Below are 19,606 nucleotides of genomic sequence, written 5' to 3'. Positions count from 1 at the left end.
GTCAAGTGTTGGAATGGATGTACTGTATCTGTGTGTGGAGTCTGATTATGGCATGGGGTATGACATGACAGATTGTCAACACAGACAAGGATATGAAAGCACATACAGGTACTGAGTTTAGTGGCCCTTCAACTAATATGCAAAGTATATATTCTGTTGATGGCTCAATAGTTACTTTTTTTTTTAAAGTCCTAATTGGCGCATATACTTTATAAATACGGTAATGTCACAAATCATACAAACACCAGCTACTTAACCAATATACATTCACAATGCTGTCACTCCCTCAAACCCTACATTAGTTCTAGTGTGTGGGTCCTTACTTTGCATCTCAGAATTGAATGAAAGGTTGTCCTGGCCTTGGTTGCTCTCACTAACCACAGGGTTTGGGTTGGCTGGTCTTTGTTTCTTGACATCTGGATGGGGAAAAAATTTTGTTTCCAAGTTATATTTTATACACAACTTTTCATTACCATCATTTCAAGCTAGTCTGTTCCTAAGAAATGTGATAATACTACAACGCAACACCTCCATTAACTGCATCTGATATAACCAGGTGGTAGTAACACTGGTGAGACAAACAAATTCCTGTTATCTCCATCCTCCATTTACTGAATGGAGGACGACAGGGTGCAATGCTGGCAGAAACCTGTGTTACAAGATGATATGCAATCTTCATTTTTAGATGCTGAAGCATCCATAGGAGCAGCCCTAGTCAATTGTCTCTGTCGATTTTTAGAAATGGGGTGCTTTACTCCCAAAGGTTTTAGCAACTCTAGCATGAACACTACACACTGGCACCATACCACTCTCTCACACCACACCACATAAAATCACCCTCTACAGCACACCACTCCACATCATGGGCATTAACTAAAGAACCATGGGGCTCCTGCAACTAGTATTTTTGTACAGTACTTGTTCACAATGAGGGCCAACAATCACTTTGTCCTTCCATTACCTCTTATTGTACCCAGAGGTAATGAATCATTCCTGGTCTACAAACATACACCTGCGCAACATGCAATTCTAACTTCTCAGACAAGCAGACAGTGGACAGTCAAGTGCAACTGCTTAAACAGTGGTAGTATAATGGGTGTATCACTGCATATCACATACTCTACCCATCATAAGGAACATGTGGCTGTATCAGCACAATTATACTCATTTTACTCTTGCCTGGCCTAAAAATACCAACTTTCCATCTTGAATACTGAGTTTGTTGAGATTAATATCAGAATATGATGCTAGTCAAGATGAAATGCAATGGAAACGATGTGGAGTCATAGTATTGTCTTGTTCAGCCAATGAGGTACAGTACATGAAATAAACAGCAAAAGGAAAAAAAACGATGTGCGCCAGGCTAAGGTATAAGGATTATATAAAACACACATACAAAAAAGAAACAGTAACAATATAATAATATCCAACACCTTACTCCTTCCTGATAAAAAAATCTACCAGACAATATGATAATGACAAAAATGCCTCCTGCCTACCTTGTCCTAAAATACTCATACTTCTCTCACCATGTCACTCCTTTTCCCTCTCTCACCAGTTTACTGTCCAGGTCTTTTCTCCCATTTCACACAGTCTACCTTTCCCAGTATTACCCTGAATTTGTCTTTCACAGACTTTGTTTAGTACCCTATCTATATACATTGCTTAAATATAGCCACATCATCTTACTACCATACACTGCATAACTCTTCCCATTCAGCAAGACACGTCTCACTCTTCTAGCCTTTTCTTTAATTTGAAAACCCAATTCTAGATAGCTATGGAGAAAAAACTAGTCTTCCAGAAGAGGAATAAAAGTTGAGAGAGGAAAAAGATAAAAAGAGAACAAAGAGGGGAAAGAGATGAGGAAGCAAAAAGGGAAAGAGAGAACAAAGAGGGGAGAGCGATTAGAGGAAAAAGAGAACAGAGAGTGGGGAGAAAGATGGTGTCCAGCCCCACTTACCAGGCCTCAGTAGAATTCTCTCCAGGCCAATAATGGGTGCCTCAACAGTCAGCACAACTAGGTAGGCCACAATTCCTGATATGACCAGCGCCCCACACGTCTCGATGATCTTGTTGATGTGGGAGAAGTAGTGTGGAATTCGTATGCCATCAATTATAACCTCTTGCATGGACAGGGACACTAGGTAGACTGTGTAGGTCATACGGCTCAATGGTTGGAAGCCGGGGTGAGACAGGAAGCTATTAACCAACCCTGCAAAATGGAGCAAATTAGAGGAGCTTGGGGTATGTACGAAGAAGCTTATGATAAGTGTTTTGCAGCTCACTTTTAATCTGATACTTAGTGGACCGATTCTGTCTGACTATAAAAAAGAAGGGGGAGGGGACATCTATAATATGAAGTCAGGATTTAAGGGCGTATGAATGATGCATGGGTGACTGTGTGGTTCATTTCACTGGGCATGTTCTTGAGAGCTCTCCCACTTTTATGTTGTATTTTTCTTTGTTTTTGGATCCCATCTCACCCAATCCACAGATGGGAAGAGGGTCATGATGATGGTGATGACAATGACGATAAAAGTTCAGTGGTAACTATAGGAAAATAGTGTAAGTGTATGTGTACTGTAATACTGAATAATAATACTGAATAGGAAAATATAGTTACATATGATCATCAACTGAGATTTTATTACGAGTTTTAATAAATACTGGTAATTTTCTGTATCCCAAACTCACAAAGAGACGGGCAGGGTAACATCAAGTGTGAGGCTGAGGCCTAAGTTTTTCATGCAAAACTCTTTGGCCAGCTATATGCTGCTGTACCAGTCTTACCTCCTCATGCTGCCAGAGATGGGTCTGGAAGATCAGGATTATTTTTCGTACTTCTTTTTTATGGCTTTGTTATTGTATATGGTTAAAAATTGAGGTGATGATATAGATTTTGAGTGTGAAATGTGTCAGTGAATGAAAAATGAAATTAATATGCAAGAAGGTGAGCCAATGTGAAAGAAAGTGTGAATGACAGTGAATACACTGTATAAGTGACTGACTGGAAGGAAGAAGTCAACTGTGAAAGTGAGTAATCAAATGTATGGGTCAGTGTGAGAAAAAATAGGGGAAAAAGTGAATAAAGTATAGCGAGTAAATGAAGGTCCAGAAGCAAGAAGTGAAGCAAGTTTTTTTGTGTGAAAGTAAATGAAACAGTCAGTGTGTTAGTACGAGTGTAAATGAATCCAGTACGGAAGTAAATTTCAGGAAGCAATAAAACGGGGGAATGAGTGTGAGTGAAAGTGACCTCACTCTCTCTCTCTCTTACCTCCATACCCATAGTGACAGGCATAGATCACCCAGGCCACAGCTGCTCCCCAGGCTGGTCGACTAAAGCCCCCATACACCACTTGCGTTATGATATCGTACTCCGCTTTTGGTGGCTTTGTGCTGTAGAGGTATTAACCTTTTTTGAGTAAGTTACTTTACATAAAACTTAACTTTGCATCATCTCTAAAAATTACATAATGTGTTTCTCTAGATCTTCTTTAGCTCAGAGTCATGTACTATACTGTATTTAATTTTTTAACCTTAATCATACATGGGGGTAGGTATTGTGGAGTATGTTGACGTGTATTAGCACAGTTTTTTTGTACTGTCTGACTCCTCAAATTTTACATAAAGAGCCAAATGTTCTGACAAACTTATCTAGTACAGTACTTGCATATGATATTACCTGTAGCTCCACATCCCAAACACGACAAGGAACCCTGTTGTTGCCGCAAGGGTCCAACCTGTCACTACCTGCCATGGTTGCATCTTTATTTTTTTGTCACCATGAGTATACTGGATGTATCCAAGCCAAATGCCCACTATCCATGGCCCAGCACGACACCATGGCATGGTTGACAGCTTTTCATTGAAGTCACGGAAATTTCCTCCAGTCTGAGCCGATGGGGGAAGGTCATAGACGTAGGTAATGGCAGCAGGTGTGATGATGCAGCCCAGTGTTAGCAGGTACAAGAAGGCTTGACCTGAATAGTAGGTGATTTGAAATGAATACACATCATCATTATCATCATTATCATATTTTCTTAACTCTCTTTCATAAATGTAGGTAATGGCTGAAGGAGTAATGATGCAGCCCATTGCGATTGTGCTCTGGAATGCAAAGCTACAGATAGATTCCCCTCTGTCGCAGCACCAACACAGTATAACTGGATGGCTCTACTGCCTGGTTATATAGACATTCTTCAGCTCTGATCCAACCATACAAAGGATGGCGGACTGCAGAAGGGTATCCTCAGTCAGCAGTCCATCATGTACACATCCACATGAGCCTGGGGCAACAACAACATCGATGACAAAAAATGACAACAACAACAGTGTAACATGCTTGTAAATGTCAACTAATAATTACAACTATTTCATTAATCAACATCAGAATAATGATGCTTGCATCCAACTTTGGTTTCTCAGATTTAACAATACAACCTTAAATCCTGCTATATACTAATCAGTGATATGTTCATAATTTAAATAACAGTAAAATGGCACAGCACAGACTCACCCCATTTCTTGTAAAAGAAGAGAGGGAGGATAATGACTGGAGCCACCAGGTAAAGCTGCATATCCACTGCCAAGTACCATGTCTGCGCCAAGCACTGTTACAAACAAACATTTCCAATAATCCATCCATCCATCATCCAATCCTACATTGCTCCATGAGGAGCGTAGGAGCCCGGGGCTAGGCAGTTGGTCCCGACATTTAAGATGAGAGTGACCAGCCTCACTCATCCCTGAGTGGCATTACATGAGCAATCAACCCCAACCATCCCTTGGATATAAATCTTCACTGGCTCAATCTGATTGGAGCGCAATAATTACTCACTAAACCACCAGGTGCCAAAATTTGGTTATATGGTTACCACCCAGCGTAGGAAATGGTTTCCTGGTGTACAGGATGATGATGATGATGATGATAATAATAATAATAATAATAATAATAATCCATCCATCATCCAATCCTATGTTGCCCCATGAGGAGCGTAGAAGCCTGGGGCTAGGCAAGTTGGTCCTGACGTTTAAGATAAGAGTGACCAGCCTCACTCATCCCTGAGTGTCAGTACATGAGCAGTAAACCTCAACCATCCCTTGGATATAAACCTACACAGGCTCAATCCGATTGGAGCACCTTAATTACCCACTAAACCATCAGGTGCCATAAATTGGTTATATGTTTACAACCCAGTCAGGAATGGTTTCCTGGTGTACAAGAAACCATTTGGCTTGTCACTCAGTACAGAGTCACCCATAGGCAGAAGGAAGAGGAAAGAATGAAGGAAAGAAAGAAGAGGGAGTGCTAAGTCACCCGTAGGCAGAAGGAAGAGGAAAGATAGACAGAGAGGGAAGGAAGGGAGGAAAGGGCAGACACCCAAAGCAGCACTACATCAAGTGAGTGAATGGTGAGTGCCCCCATCTACCACTAATAATAATAATGATAATAATAATAGCCATCATCATCATCATCTTGATTTCTTTTACCCACCCAAAGATTGGGTTGGGTAAATGCCAGAAAGCAAGAAAAAAAGATATGATAGAGAAAGAAGTAATCACTCATATGCCCAATGAAATGACTCACTCCATCATTAAAGCCTCTGGAATCATGACTGTTTCGAAAGTACAACCATCCACACATATCAGCTTCCTATCACCTGTCAGATGTAGTAAATCAAATGGCTATTAAGTCAAAAAAGGTGCCAAGCCTTTGTCTTACACTCTGTACAAAGTTCATCCAGTCATCTTAATCCCTTATCAGATTTTAGCCTCATCAACCTCCATACCTCACTTTCTCACACACTTGTTTACCATATCTAGCCACCTTCTTAATCCACCACACCTCCTCTCACCTTCAAACTCACCTACATACTGTATACTCTTTTCACCATCTTGTTTACATCCATTCTCTCCATATGGGCACACCATCTATGTGCACTCTCTTCAATTCTGTTGTTCATAGAGTTCTTTACTATGCATCTATCACAGATAATTATTTCATATCCTTTTCTGCTCTCCATGGAAAATGCAGAGATATTATGAGATACAGTACAGTTCTGGATCCAGCAATTTAAAATGTAAAATACTGTACCAACTTACATTATTCATTTCCAGGTCTTGAACCAGCTCTGTTACAAATACTTCTGAGAGAAAAATTCATTGTGTAATGTGTAAAATAATGTACCAACTTACAGTATTTGTTTCCAACACTTGAACTGGCTGTGTTAGAAAGTTGTTTATGAAGAGAACATCTCGCCACCAAAGATCCTCACAGCCTCTTCGCTGGAGTTCCCAATAAGGAATAAATGGGCCCGTTACAAAAAGGTGGGCAACTGTTGCAAACAACCAAGCAACCACTGCGATGGGCGGCATTAATCTGCGGTGATGCAGTGAGAGATTATTGTTATTTTTATGAAGTTCAAAGTAACAAAAATATGATCATCATCAATATCCTGACATTCCTCCATCTTAAGTTAAGGTTAGCTAGGATCAGAAACAGAGTAAATGAGAGTGTGAATGTGTGAACTATCAACAAACTGCCTATAGAAATGGGTCACACAATTATTCAAGCTTCCTGAATCAAAGAAAATTAAAAATACCCTGCATATGCAGAGTATAATATTAAAGATCAGGTACAAGAAAAGTTTCTCCGAAGAAATTACACGTTCCTCTGTCTTCCCCCCCCCCCCAAAAAAAAAAAAAAGAAGAGGGAACTGAAGTAAAGACCAGGAAACCCTCATCCTTGTACAGAATTAGTCCTTGTCCACAACCAGCCTCACATTTCCAATGGAACAGGTGGAGGGTACTATACATTGGTCTTCCTCTCTCCTCTGATTTGTGTCTCTACTGAGATCAAAGGCCATATCACTGGTGTCACATCCACATCAGTTGATGAAGATGAAGTTTTCTAACATTCTCTTCTTCTGCAACTAATTTTGCAAGTTATACCTTAATATCATCATTCATGTTAATTATGTCTATTCAGTAGCACCTCAGAGTCATACAGTATGAGAGAATATTAATAATTTTTTATAGCAGTTGGAATTGAACTGCTGTGGGCTAAAGTTTGGGGGGAAACTAATATGAGGCAAATTCCAAAGACACGATGTTAGGGGAATAAAGAATTCTAATTCTGAAACAAACTGGTAAGGAGATGCTTGGAAACCTTCTTAACCAATGAGAATACAGACTCGATCTCCAAACCCCACAAAAGTGCAGGAAATTCAGTTAAGATGATGAAGTGAATCGAACCCAATCCTCAGATGCGAAAGAGGTCTGGATGATTACAATGATGATGATGATGATGATGATGATGCCACTGATGATGATAAATTTAATGACCTCTGTAAACTGATATACATCCAGGCATAGTGAGTGAAGTTTACATTCTGTAAAACATGACTTCTAACAATTATCAATGATTGTCCATGTTAATGATTATCAATTGTAGGGGAGAAATGGAGGGAAGTGAATGAGGGAAGTTTCACCTATTGACCTTTCTGAAAATAGCAGTCCCCAGTTATTCTGAATCAGTATATTCTGTCCATTTCAATTTGGTCTAATATTTCCATTTCTCAATCTATATTTCTGAACTGTAACATGAGATTAATACTAAAACATAGAATTTGTCACGAAGAACTACTGTGGCAAGGATGTAAAACTGTATTTTGTCTTATTCTGCCACTGACCTACAGAAAGAAGCAGTAAAAAGGACAAAATTTCTCTGCCATATTAAAGGTACATTATAAAAAGATGATATTATGACACCCCATTTCTTAAAAAAAATACTGTATGTCAGAAACCCATACCTGATGAGTCGATGTACATAGAAGAGGAAAATGTTGAACTTGTGTCCCTTACTGAGATGCTTTAGGGTGGTGAGGGTGAGCAGGAATCCACTCAGTAGGAAGAAAGTGTCCACACTGGGATACCCATTCATTATTGCTTGGAAGAGGAATGTGTTGACACGCTGGAAAAAATATAGATGGATAGATAGATAGACAGGGAGGTAGATAAATAGTAGATACACACACACACACACACACACACAGCAAAACATGTCCACATTATTGTTTTTTGTTAAATGGCTTATGTTTTTCTACAATAAAGTGAATCATATAAAAAGAATTATTTTTGAGTTATTAAAACATACCATGCCTCTCCTCTGCATAGGAATATTATGTAAGCCTGCTAAGTAACACAAGAAGTGAAATAAAGTACTGGTAACAGGTGAATTTTTGTCTCCAGCTGTACACTCACAGTACAACACAATATACCAACCTTGCTAACACTCATCCTATTGGAAATTAAGCTCATGCTATACTGGTGACACAGCACCACCCAGGTCATAGACAGCACTCTGGGGAAGAAGAGATTAAAGAAACTAGAATAAGACTGAGATGATTTACCAATAAACACTGAATTCATTCAACACTGAGGCCCAGTAACTTATACTGTATTCAGTTCCTTTTTTCCTACTCCAGTATCTTTAGACAAATTTTAGTCATTTCAAGAGAAACTTCCAAACTGAGGAGCTAGGTAAGGTCTTCCTTTCTTCTCTTCTGGAGGCTTCTACACTGAACAGAACTGTGTAAAGAGAGCAAGAACAAATAGAAAATGCATTACATTATCAGAGTGGAGGGGTTAAAGAAGCTAGAAATAAAATTAAATGACTATCTATCTATCTATCTATTGCCAGACGCCTCAATCCCGTTTGGGGTGGCCACAAACAAATCGCCTCCAAGTCGCCCTGTCCCCCGCCATTTCACTCCCCTGCTCCCAACTCACACCCCCCTCTCTCATATACCTCTCCATCCCATCCCACCATCTCATCCTCGGCCTCCCCCTCCCTCTTTCCCCCTCCACCTCACTCACATACACTCTCTTCGTCAGTTTTTCACCCTCCATCCTCTCCACATGGCCAAACCACCTCAGTATGTTCCTCATAACGCTTCCTATCACATCCACATCAACACCACAACGCTCCTTTATATCCTCATTCGTCAGCCTGTCTCTCCATGTGACTCCACAGGCTCCTCTTAAATAACTCATTTCCACTGCTCTCACTCTTGACTTGTATCCTTCCAACAATGTCCAAGCTTCACTTCCATACGTTAGAGTTGGTATCACAATACTGTCATGTAGTAACTTTTTCACTTCCATGCTCACTTCCCTGTTTCTTATCACTGCTTTCAAAGAACCAGCAACCTTTCTTCCCTGCTGTACCCTTTCAAGCACTTCACTCTCCAAACCTCCATCCTTACTCATCACACTACCCAAGTACTTAAACGTACTCACATTTTCCAATTAAATGACAAACACAGAATTTATTAACAAGATAACCTTACTCTGAAAAAAGAACACTTAAAAAATGAAGCCTTATCTTCAATAAATCATAGTTCAAGCAATGTAAACTTAATCAGAGTCAAATACTGCATATTTTGTGAGATGTAACTGTATCTTGAGTCAACTACAGTCCCTCATTTCAGTTTCTACTTGGCTGACTACATAATACTGTACATGCAAAGACTGAATACAACAGACCACAAGCCTTTCTGAATCAACAGGAAAGAAGTGAAGAAACATTGCTGGCTATCACATTTCCCTGACAAAGCCCTGCATTAGTGCCTACATTTGTCCCACTCTTGCACAGCATTCACAGCATCTATGTTCAGCGACACACAGTACTCCAGAATTTGTGAGTGTGGGCTACGCCTACATCGCACCCACTCCACATCTGCAGGACTACTGGGAGTAAAACCTGCTCTATCCTACACTCAAAAAATCTGTAAGTTTACAAGCTGTCAGATAAAATATTAATGAGGGATTCTGTATACATTACAACTGCAGGAATCTTCAGTGTTAAATTTGTACCTGTACTATCATGTAGGCACTTCCAGGTTACAGATCCACACACACACACACACACACACACACACACACACACACACACACACACACACACACACACCTTCCTTACCTGATCCCATGGACACATGAAATGGTGCCTGGAGACCTATCTAAGGAGATCTGAAACAGTTTCCTGGTGTTGGTGTATGCTGAGAAGGGAAGCAAGTACTTCACTCGACCTGAGAGAGAGAGAGAGAGAGAGAGAAAAAAAAGAGTAATCATCATCATCATCCACTCCCTTTTCTCCACCTAAATATAGAGTGAGATAATATCTAGAATTAAGGAAATACAAAATGCAAAACTCAGAGAACTGTAAACAGCCTGCCCAATAGAAAAAATGATAAATCTTTCAATCTATCTATAACCAGAGACCATAATCCCACAAGGAATTTTAACTATTACCATTATTAGCAATAAGTAATTTTCATCACTCTCAATGTTATTAATCATTGCAATGTCCATCATCCAAACTAAGTCTTTTAGACTGTTGTTGTTGATTAACCCCAGTCAGTCTGATCATGCAGATCCATCAACTATAGGCAGGCAACTGCTTCTGTTGGGCAGTCCTCCAGGTACATTACAGCACATGCACTGTGCTGGAACCAGCATCCCCTCATGGTAGGTGGTGCCTTATCCCTGAGGTCACATTCTATGACCTCATTCTAGAACTTTTTTGGTCTGCCTCTCACAACCCTACCCTCGACACCTCTCACCTTCTGCACCTAACTGTCATCCTCCATCCTCTCAACATGCCCAGACCATCTAAATCTACCCCTCCTCATCACAGCACCAATGCTAAAATGTTAAAACTATAGTCAAATTTTGGGTGAATGATGCACCAGCCACGATCTGTCCATGCCTATCCACTTCCAGGTCAACACAAAGCACATACTCTCACTAATATACCCATTTATCATGGAAAACTATGGATATTTTCTTGAGCTACCCCTCCCCAGCATTTCTGCCAAGTTCTTATGGTGTTCTTGACTTACTTGGGTCTGCCCATCCTCCAATCCTTTGTTACTCCACTAGAGGTGCAGGGGCCTGGGACCAGGCTGTTCAGCACACATATACTGTACAAAGTTTCATTCACTTGTCTTGAAAATTGTAGATACTGAGTGGGTCACAGATGGGGCTGTGCCCCCTCTCCAAACACCCAAGTTCTGATTCTGTGGTGCTGAAAACCAAACTTAACCTCTAAGCATGCCCATACAAAATTATATCCTTTATCTTGCAAACTGTGGACATTTTCTAGCCATTTCAGGAGTAGGGGTTGGGGCTGTGCCTCCTTCCCAAAATGTAGTTTCTGTGGTAGTAGTTCATTATTTTCACCACTGCAATGGCCTTGCAAAATTCTGCCTTTTATCATGAAAACTGTGGATATTTTTTTGATTAGATATTGAGGTCAGGGGCTGTGTCCCCAAACTCAAATCCCCTGTGCTTTCCATATGGTATTCATGACCTTCCTTTGGATTTCATCTATAATCATGTTAATATTCAACTAAGTAGCTTTAATATTGTGGCTGTGTGTAGGGGATGGACAAGCAAATAAACAGACAGACATTATGAGTTATGCTAAGACAACAAATTACCAGGGTGAGTCAAAACAAAAGGAAATAAAATGTTATGATCATGGTGATGGGGTTACTAAGAGGTGCAGACAGACACTAACCTTGAGCCAAAGTGGTGTTGCCTGTGTTCTCTATATAGATGTCCAGAGCAGCTGCAGCCAGGACTAACATGAGGAGCAGGCTCACCACAACACTGCCAGATACACGACAAGTCACATTATTCGTCCATCAGTACAAGCACAAAATGCAATTCATGAACAATCCACTATGCTCTCACTTACAATATAGTCGCTAACACCATAACACACTCATATCATTCATCTCACTCTCATAACACACCATTCTTGAACACACTCTCAACAGAAGATTTCTCAGGGTATCCAGCCGAAGTGCTTGGTTGCCTGATGTCCACAAGGTTCATGTCTGGATGAACCAGAGGTTACAGCAACAACTACACAGTCAATTTCACCCATTCCCTCAGACTTCCATGGTCTGGGAGGTGTTCCAGTTACTCTGGTAAGGAGGATATTCACAAATAACTGAGACATCACTCCCCATGGAGGCTCAAGGGAATGATCTTAGATAAATAAACGTTAAATTCTGAGTTTAAAGAAACTTCCTGACTGAGAACTTAAGTAAAAATAGAGTCAATTCATCAGCACCTCAAACATAATTTGAAACAACTTTAAGCAAAATTATTCTAAAATAAAGGCCTGTATATGAACTATGAGTCTTATCAATATATAGGATAGTTTAAACTATCTGCATTTAAGGTAGTTTAAATCACAACACCCACATGAAGCAAGTCAAAATAGATTATACAAGAAAAATAAAAGTTTAAAGAATTAATACTTTTTTCCACACTTACATGAATGATATGTCCCCTGCTGACAACTCTTTTTCAGTGTCACATGATGTGAAAATAACTTGAAACTTTGTACTTTCCAGCACCTCATTTAGACTATCCTGCAAGGCAAAAGTATATTGTTTATGACACTGGAAAATACACATCACAATTACTACATGCTGTTATTCTAGGATATTCTGGGAAAAAATTAAACAAATAATGTTTCATGATGTTTCAGGAGACTCAAATTTGCTACTGAATGGATGATTATATTTTTTTTTTATCAACTGGAGTTTAGTGAACTTTGGGAAAAATTGGTGATAACACAATAAAACTGTGGCCACAGAGAAAGCAGACAGAGGCAATTGAGCAAGGGCTAAAGTGGGATAGTAAGAGCAAACACTGTGGCTGGACTTCATCAAAGTTTTCTCCAGTTCTCTTCCAGTATAGTTTAACAAATGCTCTGTCACTGTGCTTGGCATGGATGCATCACAAACAGAGGGTGTGAGTGCAACATGAGCTATGAACTGCTCATTTTCCAGTTTTCCATTTTTACCACTCCCTGAATGACTTGAAGCAAGAAAAGTCAACTGTCAACTCTTCTCACTTGGACTCACGCAGGTTTACATTCTCAACCACACCCACTTGCTAGCAGTAAAACCACCTGTATGAGTTACAGTAATGCAATACCCTCCCCCCACTTTCTGTGTGTCTGCAGTCTTTCTTGCCTCCCTCCAACAACAGAGTACTTAAAAAAAAAAAAAAAAAAAAAAAAAAAAAAAAAAAAAATTGTGAGAGCTCCTGACTGAGGAGAGTGAATTCCTGCACTCCATGAGAATCCTGTCCTCATTCATAATGGGCCACACTAGCAAGAACAACAACATTGTGTCATCCATCCATCATCTAATCCTACGTTGCCCCATAAGGAGCGTAGGAGCCTGGGGCTAGGCAGTTGGTGCTGACATTTAAGATGAGAGTGACCAGCCTCACTCATCCCTGAGTGGCATTACGTGAGCAATAAACCCCAACCACCCATTGGATATAAACCTTCACCGGCTCAATCCGATTGAAGCACAATAATTACCCACTAAACCACCAGGTGCCAAAATTTGGTTATATGGTTACCACCCAGCACAGTAAATGGTTTCCTGGAGTACAGGAAACCATTTGGCTTGTCACTCAGTGTAGAGTCACCCACGGGCAGAAGGAAGAGGAAAGAATGAAGGAATGAAAGACAGAAGAGGGAGTGTAAAGTCACCCGCAGGCAGAAAGACGAGGAAAGAAAGAAGGAAAGAAAGACATAAGAAGATGGAAGGAAAGAAGGATGGAGGAGAGGACAGGGCAGACACCCGAGAGTAACACTAGATGTGCTGTGAGCACATTTGTACCTTTAGCTGGGTGCTGGAGCATGAGTCTGGGATACAAGTCATGTAAAGATGGTATGGTATGAAGGGTCCTGGGTCTATGGGCACAAGAATTGAGGGTGAGCGAGGCCAATTTGTCTTTCCTTCAGCTTCAGTCCAGTTCTTTGGCTTCTGTCTGTAAAAGATATTGCCCTTTACATCTATGTGGGCAATAAACATGTAAATTATATTTATTTCAAGGAAGATAGAACCTTCAATATTAGCTGGGGAAAAATTTAAATTTTTATTTCACTATGCACAGAACATTCAGTATCTACAGTATTGTACATGTATCATCTTTTCTTGCTATACAGTTCTTACAGATTTTCCCCACCATGCAAATTATCTCTTAAAATTTAGGTGTACAACCTGTAAGTACAGTTGTGCTAACCTTGAGAGGACTCTGCTACATTCATGGTAGACAATCACCGTGGATTATCATAGCCTGTTTCTTTTTTCCTTCTTCTTCTTCTTCTTCTTTTTTTTTTACTAATCACAGCAAAGGAATACCTACACAAAAGATTAATCATGACAGTAATCACCCCTGACTATAGGCGTGGAGAGCGCAGAGTGTGTGAAATTGACTTGGAAATCATACTTAAGTGAGGTGGCTGGGGAGAGGGGGCATGGAAAATAAAAAATGAAGTAGAGGGATGGGGAGAGGTATAACAATGAGTTTGGTGTATTTTGGAAGGAGGGCAGCCTTATGACAATGGACAGGGTGACATGAAGATGTCTAGGTACAGACTGACAGACAGACAGAAAAGATCAACAAAGTGTAAATATTGCTGTATAGTACAATACTGAGTAAGAGAGGAATGCCGACCACTTGAGGATAAGCACTGTTGAGTGGAACTGGAGATGGTAAAGATGAAGTGATGGATAGGGCTTGCACTTAGACCCATTAACAAGCAATCAATCCTCATGCTTGCTTCCATAAAAAAAAAATTCACTGGCAACCTAGTGACAGAATTTACATCAACTCACATGATGTAATACTAATTATTCTTCCTTCACCTTTATCATTCTTTTCCTCTGTCTGCCCTCCTCTCTTCTTAGTTCTCCTGTCATACGTGTCACTATTTATTAATCTTCTTTCAACTTTTGTTGGCTCTGACCTGAATGAAAAAGCCTAATGGTTTCCTGTAACCCAGAAAACCATTTACATCACTGGGTGGTAACCATATAAACAAATAATGGGGTGATGTGGAGCCTATTATGGTGCCCCTATTAATGAGGTGGAGAAACACAAATATGGTGTCCATCCAGCAACCAGCTGTCTGCCACAAGGGAGCTTTGGTTCATTGCACAGGACAGTCCCGTAGAGGCTTTGCCTGCCAATGATAGGTATGCTCGGCCAGACAAACCAGAGTTATTCAACAACAACCTGGTCAAATGCTTTCTATGGTGCATTTACTCAAGCCCTACAAAGATCCTTAATCCCTTTCAGCTCAGATGATGGTCAAGTGTAGTCAGATTGGAGGGTCAATTCAAATGGTAACCAAGGAGACTCAGTCCTACCTCACAACTATGGCTCAACAAATTTCATGCAACTAGGAATTAGTTTTCATGTTGTGGAAGTAGCCCAGTTCTGTCAGATGGAACCAAACCAAACCATTAGATGGTCCTCTTTCCTAGTCCACTCCCATCAGCACCTGCAGTAAGCCATCCTGTTACCTTAGGACCTTCCATCAGCCACACAAGAGAAATAGTTCCTTATTGGCTTTGTTTTGGCTACATTTTGACTCCTATGGAAGACAATGAGGGAGAAAACTCCACTGGAAGAGTACTGAGACTAATCTGACATTGAGAAATGTTCCATCACCTTGTCCTGTAATCTAAATGATCTAGCATCTTGTCCTCTCTCTTGTCCACAACAACTGTCACCCTAAACTGCTGCTGTCTCTACTGTACAAGAGAGCTCTATTCTAAGTCCATGTCCTGCCTTGATCTTCACAAGCTCAGAGCCTGTACTTCCATGTGTCATCACTGAGTGTAACCCCTGGAAATGCCCTGGCCTTTCTTGCAGAAGGTCAGAAGGCAGATCTCATCTGAACCTCTCATCAGATGCTGCCGCATTATTTCACAGGGTCCTATTCATACCATTTCTTAAGATGCCTGGTGGTGTTGTGAGTTAAGATGCTCTAACTAATTGTAATCAGTAAGTGTCTATTTCCAAGGAATGGTTGGGGTTTAATGCTCATGTAATGCCACTCAGGGATGGGCAACAGATCCCTCTTTCCTTATATGTCTGGTCTGAATAGCCTAAGCTTGTGTCCCTGTGGTCAAGATGGGGGTAATAATGAGTTGGGATGGATGATACTGGGGTACTCACCCAAGGATGACTCTGCAGGGCATTCCATGGATACTGCTGTCTGGAGAGTGTGTAGCAAGACACTCATCATAGAACCCCACAAAGTAGAAGTTTCCATGCAGGTATCCATCACTGGATTTACCCCAGGAGTCCATCACTAAAAGTCACAGATAAATGCCATGTGTTGGTACCAAAAGTCTTCAGTACAATTCACAAATAGAACTACTGAGTTAAAATTCAAATTAATCCCTTTTTACCAGAGGACATAGTTTTTGTAGTACCCTTGCTGCCTGCACAGACTGTCCTCATTACATGTCAGGAATGCATTACAAAATATTACTTTTTTCATACAGCAGTACAGTACTGTAAACTGGTGGATATTGACATATCAGCTTTATTGGTAACAATGTAACTAATATATATATATATTTTTTTTCAGTAAATTACTGAGGACTTTACAGCATGAAAGAATATAAAAAAATGGTAACATAGTGAGGATGTATGATACAACTGTCTGGCAAGGGAAAGAATAAAACAAATGTCAATGAATGGGTAAGCACTACTTACTTCTTAGAGTCACAACTGAGAGAATCTATCTATCAGTCAATTTACTTATCTACTTATGTCACTTATCTATTTATAGATGAAAGGCACATAATTAGGACTTTCTGTATAATTATTTGGTCACAGAAAGAGTAAATATAAATGATATCTGGATGAATGAAGTCAATTCCATACTGTACATACTCCTGATGGGCCACAGCTGGGAGGTAGATAGTGCCTCAGACATGGTGGTGAGGGATGAATGACACTCAGTACTCTTGTTGACTTTGGTAGGGAGGTAAAAGTCCCACCAACGCTGACCTGCTCGTAATACTCTCTCCTTCCCTGCAAAACAACCACATGCAAGTTCATTCTTTATGCTGAGTTTGTGTGTTAGCTGAATTTTGTGAAAGGAAAATGCTCATACCAGTACTGTTTGTTTTATAGACCCCTAATGTAGTTTGCTCACCTTTTTACTTCTTCTATTCTTGTTTTGTATTCTACCTCACACCATCCTTGATGGAAATAAATGGTGATGATGAAGATGACAATGATGATGATGATGATGTTTATTATATGAGTGTAATGCCTTACACACTTCATGCACCTATCACAAATAGAAGATGACAGACTGTGTGAGGTGGAGAGAATGGAAAAATGAATAAATAAATAAATAAATCATCACACTGAACTACCCAAGAATAATCATGGTTACTGATCTGTCTGTTTACGTATCACTCACCAACATATCTACAGATAATAGATCTTGATAAAAATATTTTAAGATACAGTATGTCAAAGTAAATGCCCTGACATGATGATTTAGCATTTTGTAGCTATAATTCTGTTATGTAAACTACACACTATTACCTGTACATAGCGATAATCTCTCATCTACATTTCAATATGGTTTTAAATAATTTAGTTTTTCTAGATATCTTAACAACTGTGATGATTTGCTTACTACTGACTACTGTACTGTATATTAAAACATTTGAAACAAGACTCACCATTTGAGTAGGACAGGAGGCCATCATCTGGAAAAAGAAAATATGTTCAATATGTAAATACAGTGACAGGTATCCATATAAATATATCAACACACCCAAGCTCTACTGCTTTAAATAACTGAAACAGTGAAAATGAAATTACAATAAGCTATGCTTCCCCTTAACCACTACGATCTGGATCATGTCATTTTTAGTTTATTCATGCAGCTACCAGGTGATTTTATTCAAATTAGGAATGGCTAACCTTATTGAAGGGGTTTATTAAGGCTATACTTAACACCTCCAGTTCAAAAAGTCTATCCTTAGTTAAATAAAATAATCAGGAAATGGCAGAATAAAATGAAGATGACACCCTTGGGCTCAATGGATTAAGAAAATCCCCTTACTGGACTTGGCCATGATTCAGTTGAGGTTTCCTATGGTTTGGAAAACTAGCCAAGTGACAATATCAACTGACTATACTGAAGGGGAAAAGTACTAACTGATGTGTCATAACACATGACATACAGTACTATGAGAGTCAGCCTAGACTTTGACTAAGTACACCTGTGACTGAGTTTCTTGCCTACAGTAATGACTGTTTGGCTAGTTACCAGGAAAGTTGTAACATTTCATTTCTGTGATAGTACTGCACCTCCCTTGGTTAAAAGTAATTAGCCAAATGGCTGCATAATTATTAAAAAATTAAAAGTAACTGCATAAAATGACAGCAATAAATCTTACTTGTGGTCTCCCACCATTCCTGCATCTGGAGGCCATTTGTTGGAGGGTTGACAAATAACACCACAAGTACCACCACCACAAACACACTCCACTGCTTCCTCATCTCAGCTCCTCCCTCTTTTGCTGCACCATGCACACTAGCACATAACCTCACTATCTCTCTCAACCGGTATCACTCCAACTTTTACTCACACCTGACAACGGACTATTGAGGTCAACGCATTTTACAATGCCATACATAAAGTGTTCAACCATCTGTTGTACTCAGCCTACCTACAGTACATCTTTTTCTCTCTGAATGTCTATCACATCTTTTTCTAATCTCATCTTACCCATATTCTTTGTCTTCGCCTTCTAATGCAATTACTTTTTTAAAATCTATATTTCAAGTACCTGTACTTCTACTTCCAGACAGTACAGGTATTACTGTATTCAGCTCCAAAGAGACATCTCAGAATGATGGGGTTAGAATCAATCTCCCCCAAACCCCAAAGTACACTAAAGTCTTTCATACAGTATTCTTTATACCACCAAAATATTATATGGAGTTTGGGATAAAAAAATCTTGTGTGGAAATTTAAAGGCTCTCTTGTACCATGTATGTTTTTCTAATATCTACGTTTTTTCCCCCTAAGTCTCTCTTCCACATTTCTTATCTCTATCTTCTCCCCTGTCTAGTCTAGCCTCCTAATCTTAACACAAATCTGGCTTACATTCACTGAAACACTTACTGCACAAATTTAAAACAGAACTTAAATATATCTGGCTATCCCTAAAGCTGAATTAAAATACCCTGTATTTTAAAATATTTACTGTACTTCTATCTTGTAACTCTTCAGTATCTTTGTAAGTAAACAGACACTGGCCCCCTTGATATGAGGATGTCTTATTGCAGTTTATTCTTGCCACTGCCAGATGATTTAATTCAGTTTAAGAGTGCACTTGGTGATGAAGGGATTAATGACAATTGTATCTGACCCATTCAATTTCAGAAGTTTATCCTAAGCTAAAATAAAACAATCTGGAAGCAGCAATAATAAACTAAAGCATATCACTGCATTCAAGGATTCAGTGTCATTGTTGCTGTTGTTTGAACGGGAGCCTACACATGGTGGCACTGTGCACCCTGGGTGGAGCAGCTGTGGCAAGTACCTGCAATCCAAACCTCCCCATACTGGATTTCCCAGCACTTTGCTATGGGAAGGACCCTCGTGAGGCACTGTCTACCACAATAGGGCACTGAATCCCCTACTTGGTGTATGTACTATATACTATAACTG

General features: G+C 39.8%; 1 protein-coding gene across 1 annotated transcript; it reads right to left on the bottom strand.

Moving 5' to 3' along the window:
* Positions 1-267: 267 nt before the first annotated feature.
* Positions 268-18,429, bottom strand: LOC145416750 (nose resistant to fluoxetine protein 6-like). Its single transcript, XM_080285675.1, has 17 exons — positions 18,327-18,429; positions 17,604-17,630; positions 16,798-16,938; positions 16,072-16,207; positions 13,722-13,872; positions 12,355-12,452; positions 11,588-11,679; positions 9,986-10,094; positions 8,287-8,365; positions 7,815-7,975; positions 6,223-6,382; positions 5,847-5,870; positions 4,520-4,613; positions 3,686-3,983; positions 3,278-3,399; positions 1,964-2,215; positions 268-416 (listed from the first exon to the last, which is right to left on the bottom strand). Exons 1-17 carry the CDS (start codon positions 18,427-18,429, stop codon positions 268-270), a joined length of 2,196 nt encoding a protein of 731 aa, XP_080141801.1.
* Positions 18,430-19,606: the final 1,177 nt, after the last annotated feature.

Source organism: Coenobita brevimanus, chromosome 107 (genome assembly GCF_032717465.1).
Source record: "Coenobita brevimanus isolate Jiangsu-jjx chromosome 107, ASM3271746v2, whole genome shotgun sequence".
NCBI lineage: Eukaryota > Metazoa > Arthropoda > Malacostraca > Decapoda > Coenobitidae > Coenobita > Coenobita brevimanus.
Note: the sequence above shows the minus strand (reverse complement) of the source record. Positions and strands in the feature narration are given on the sequence as shown.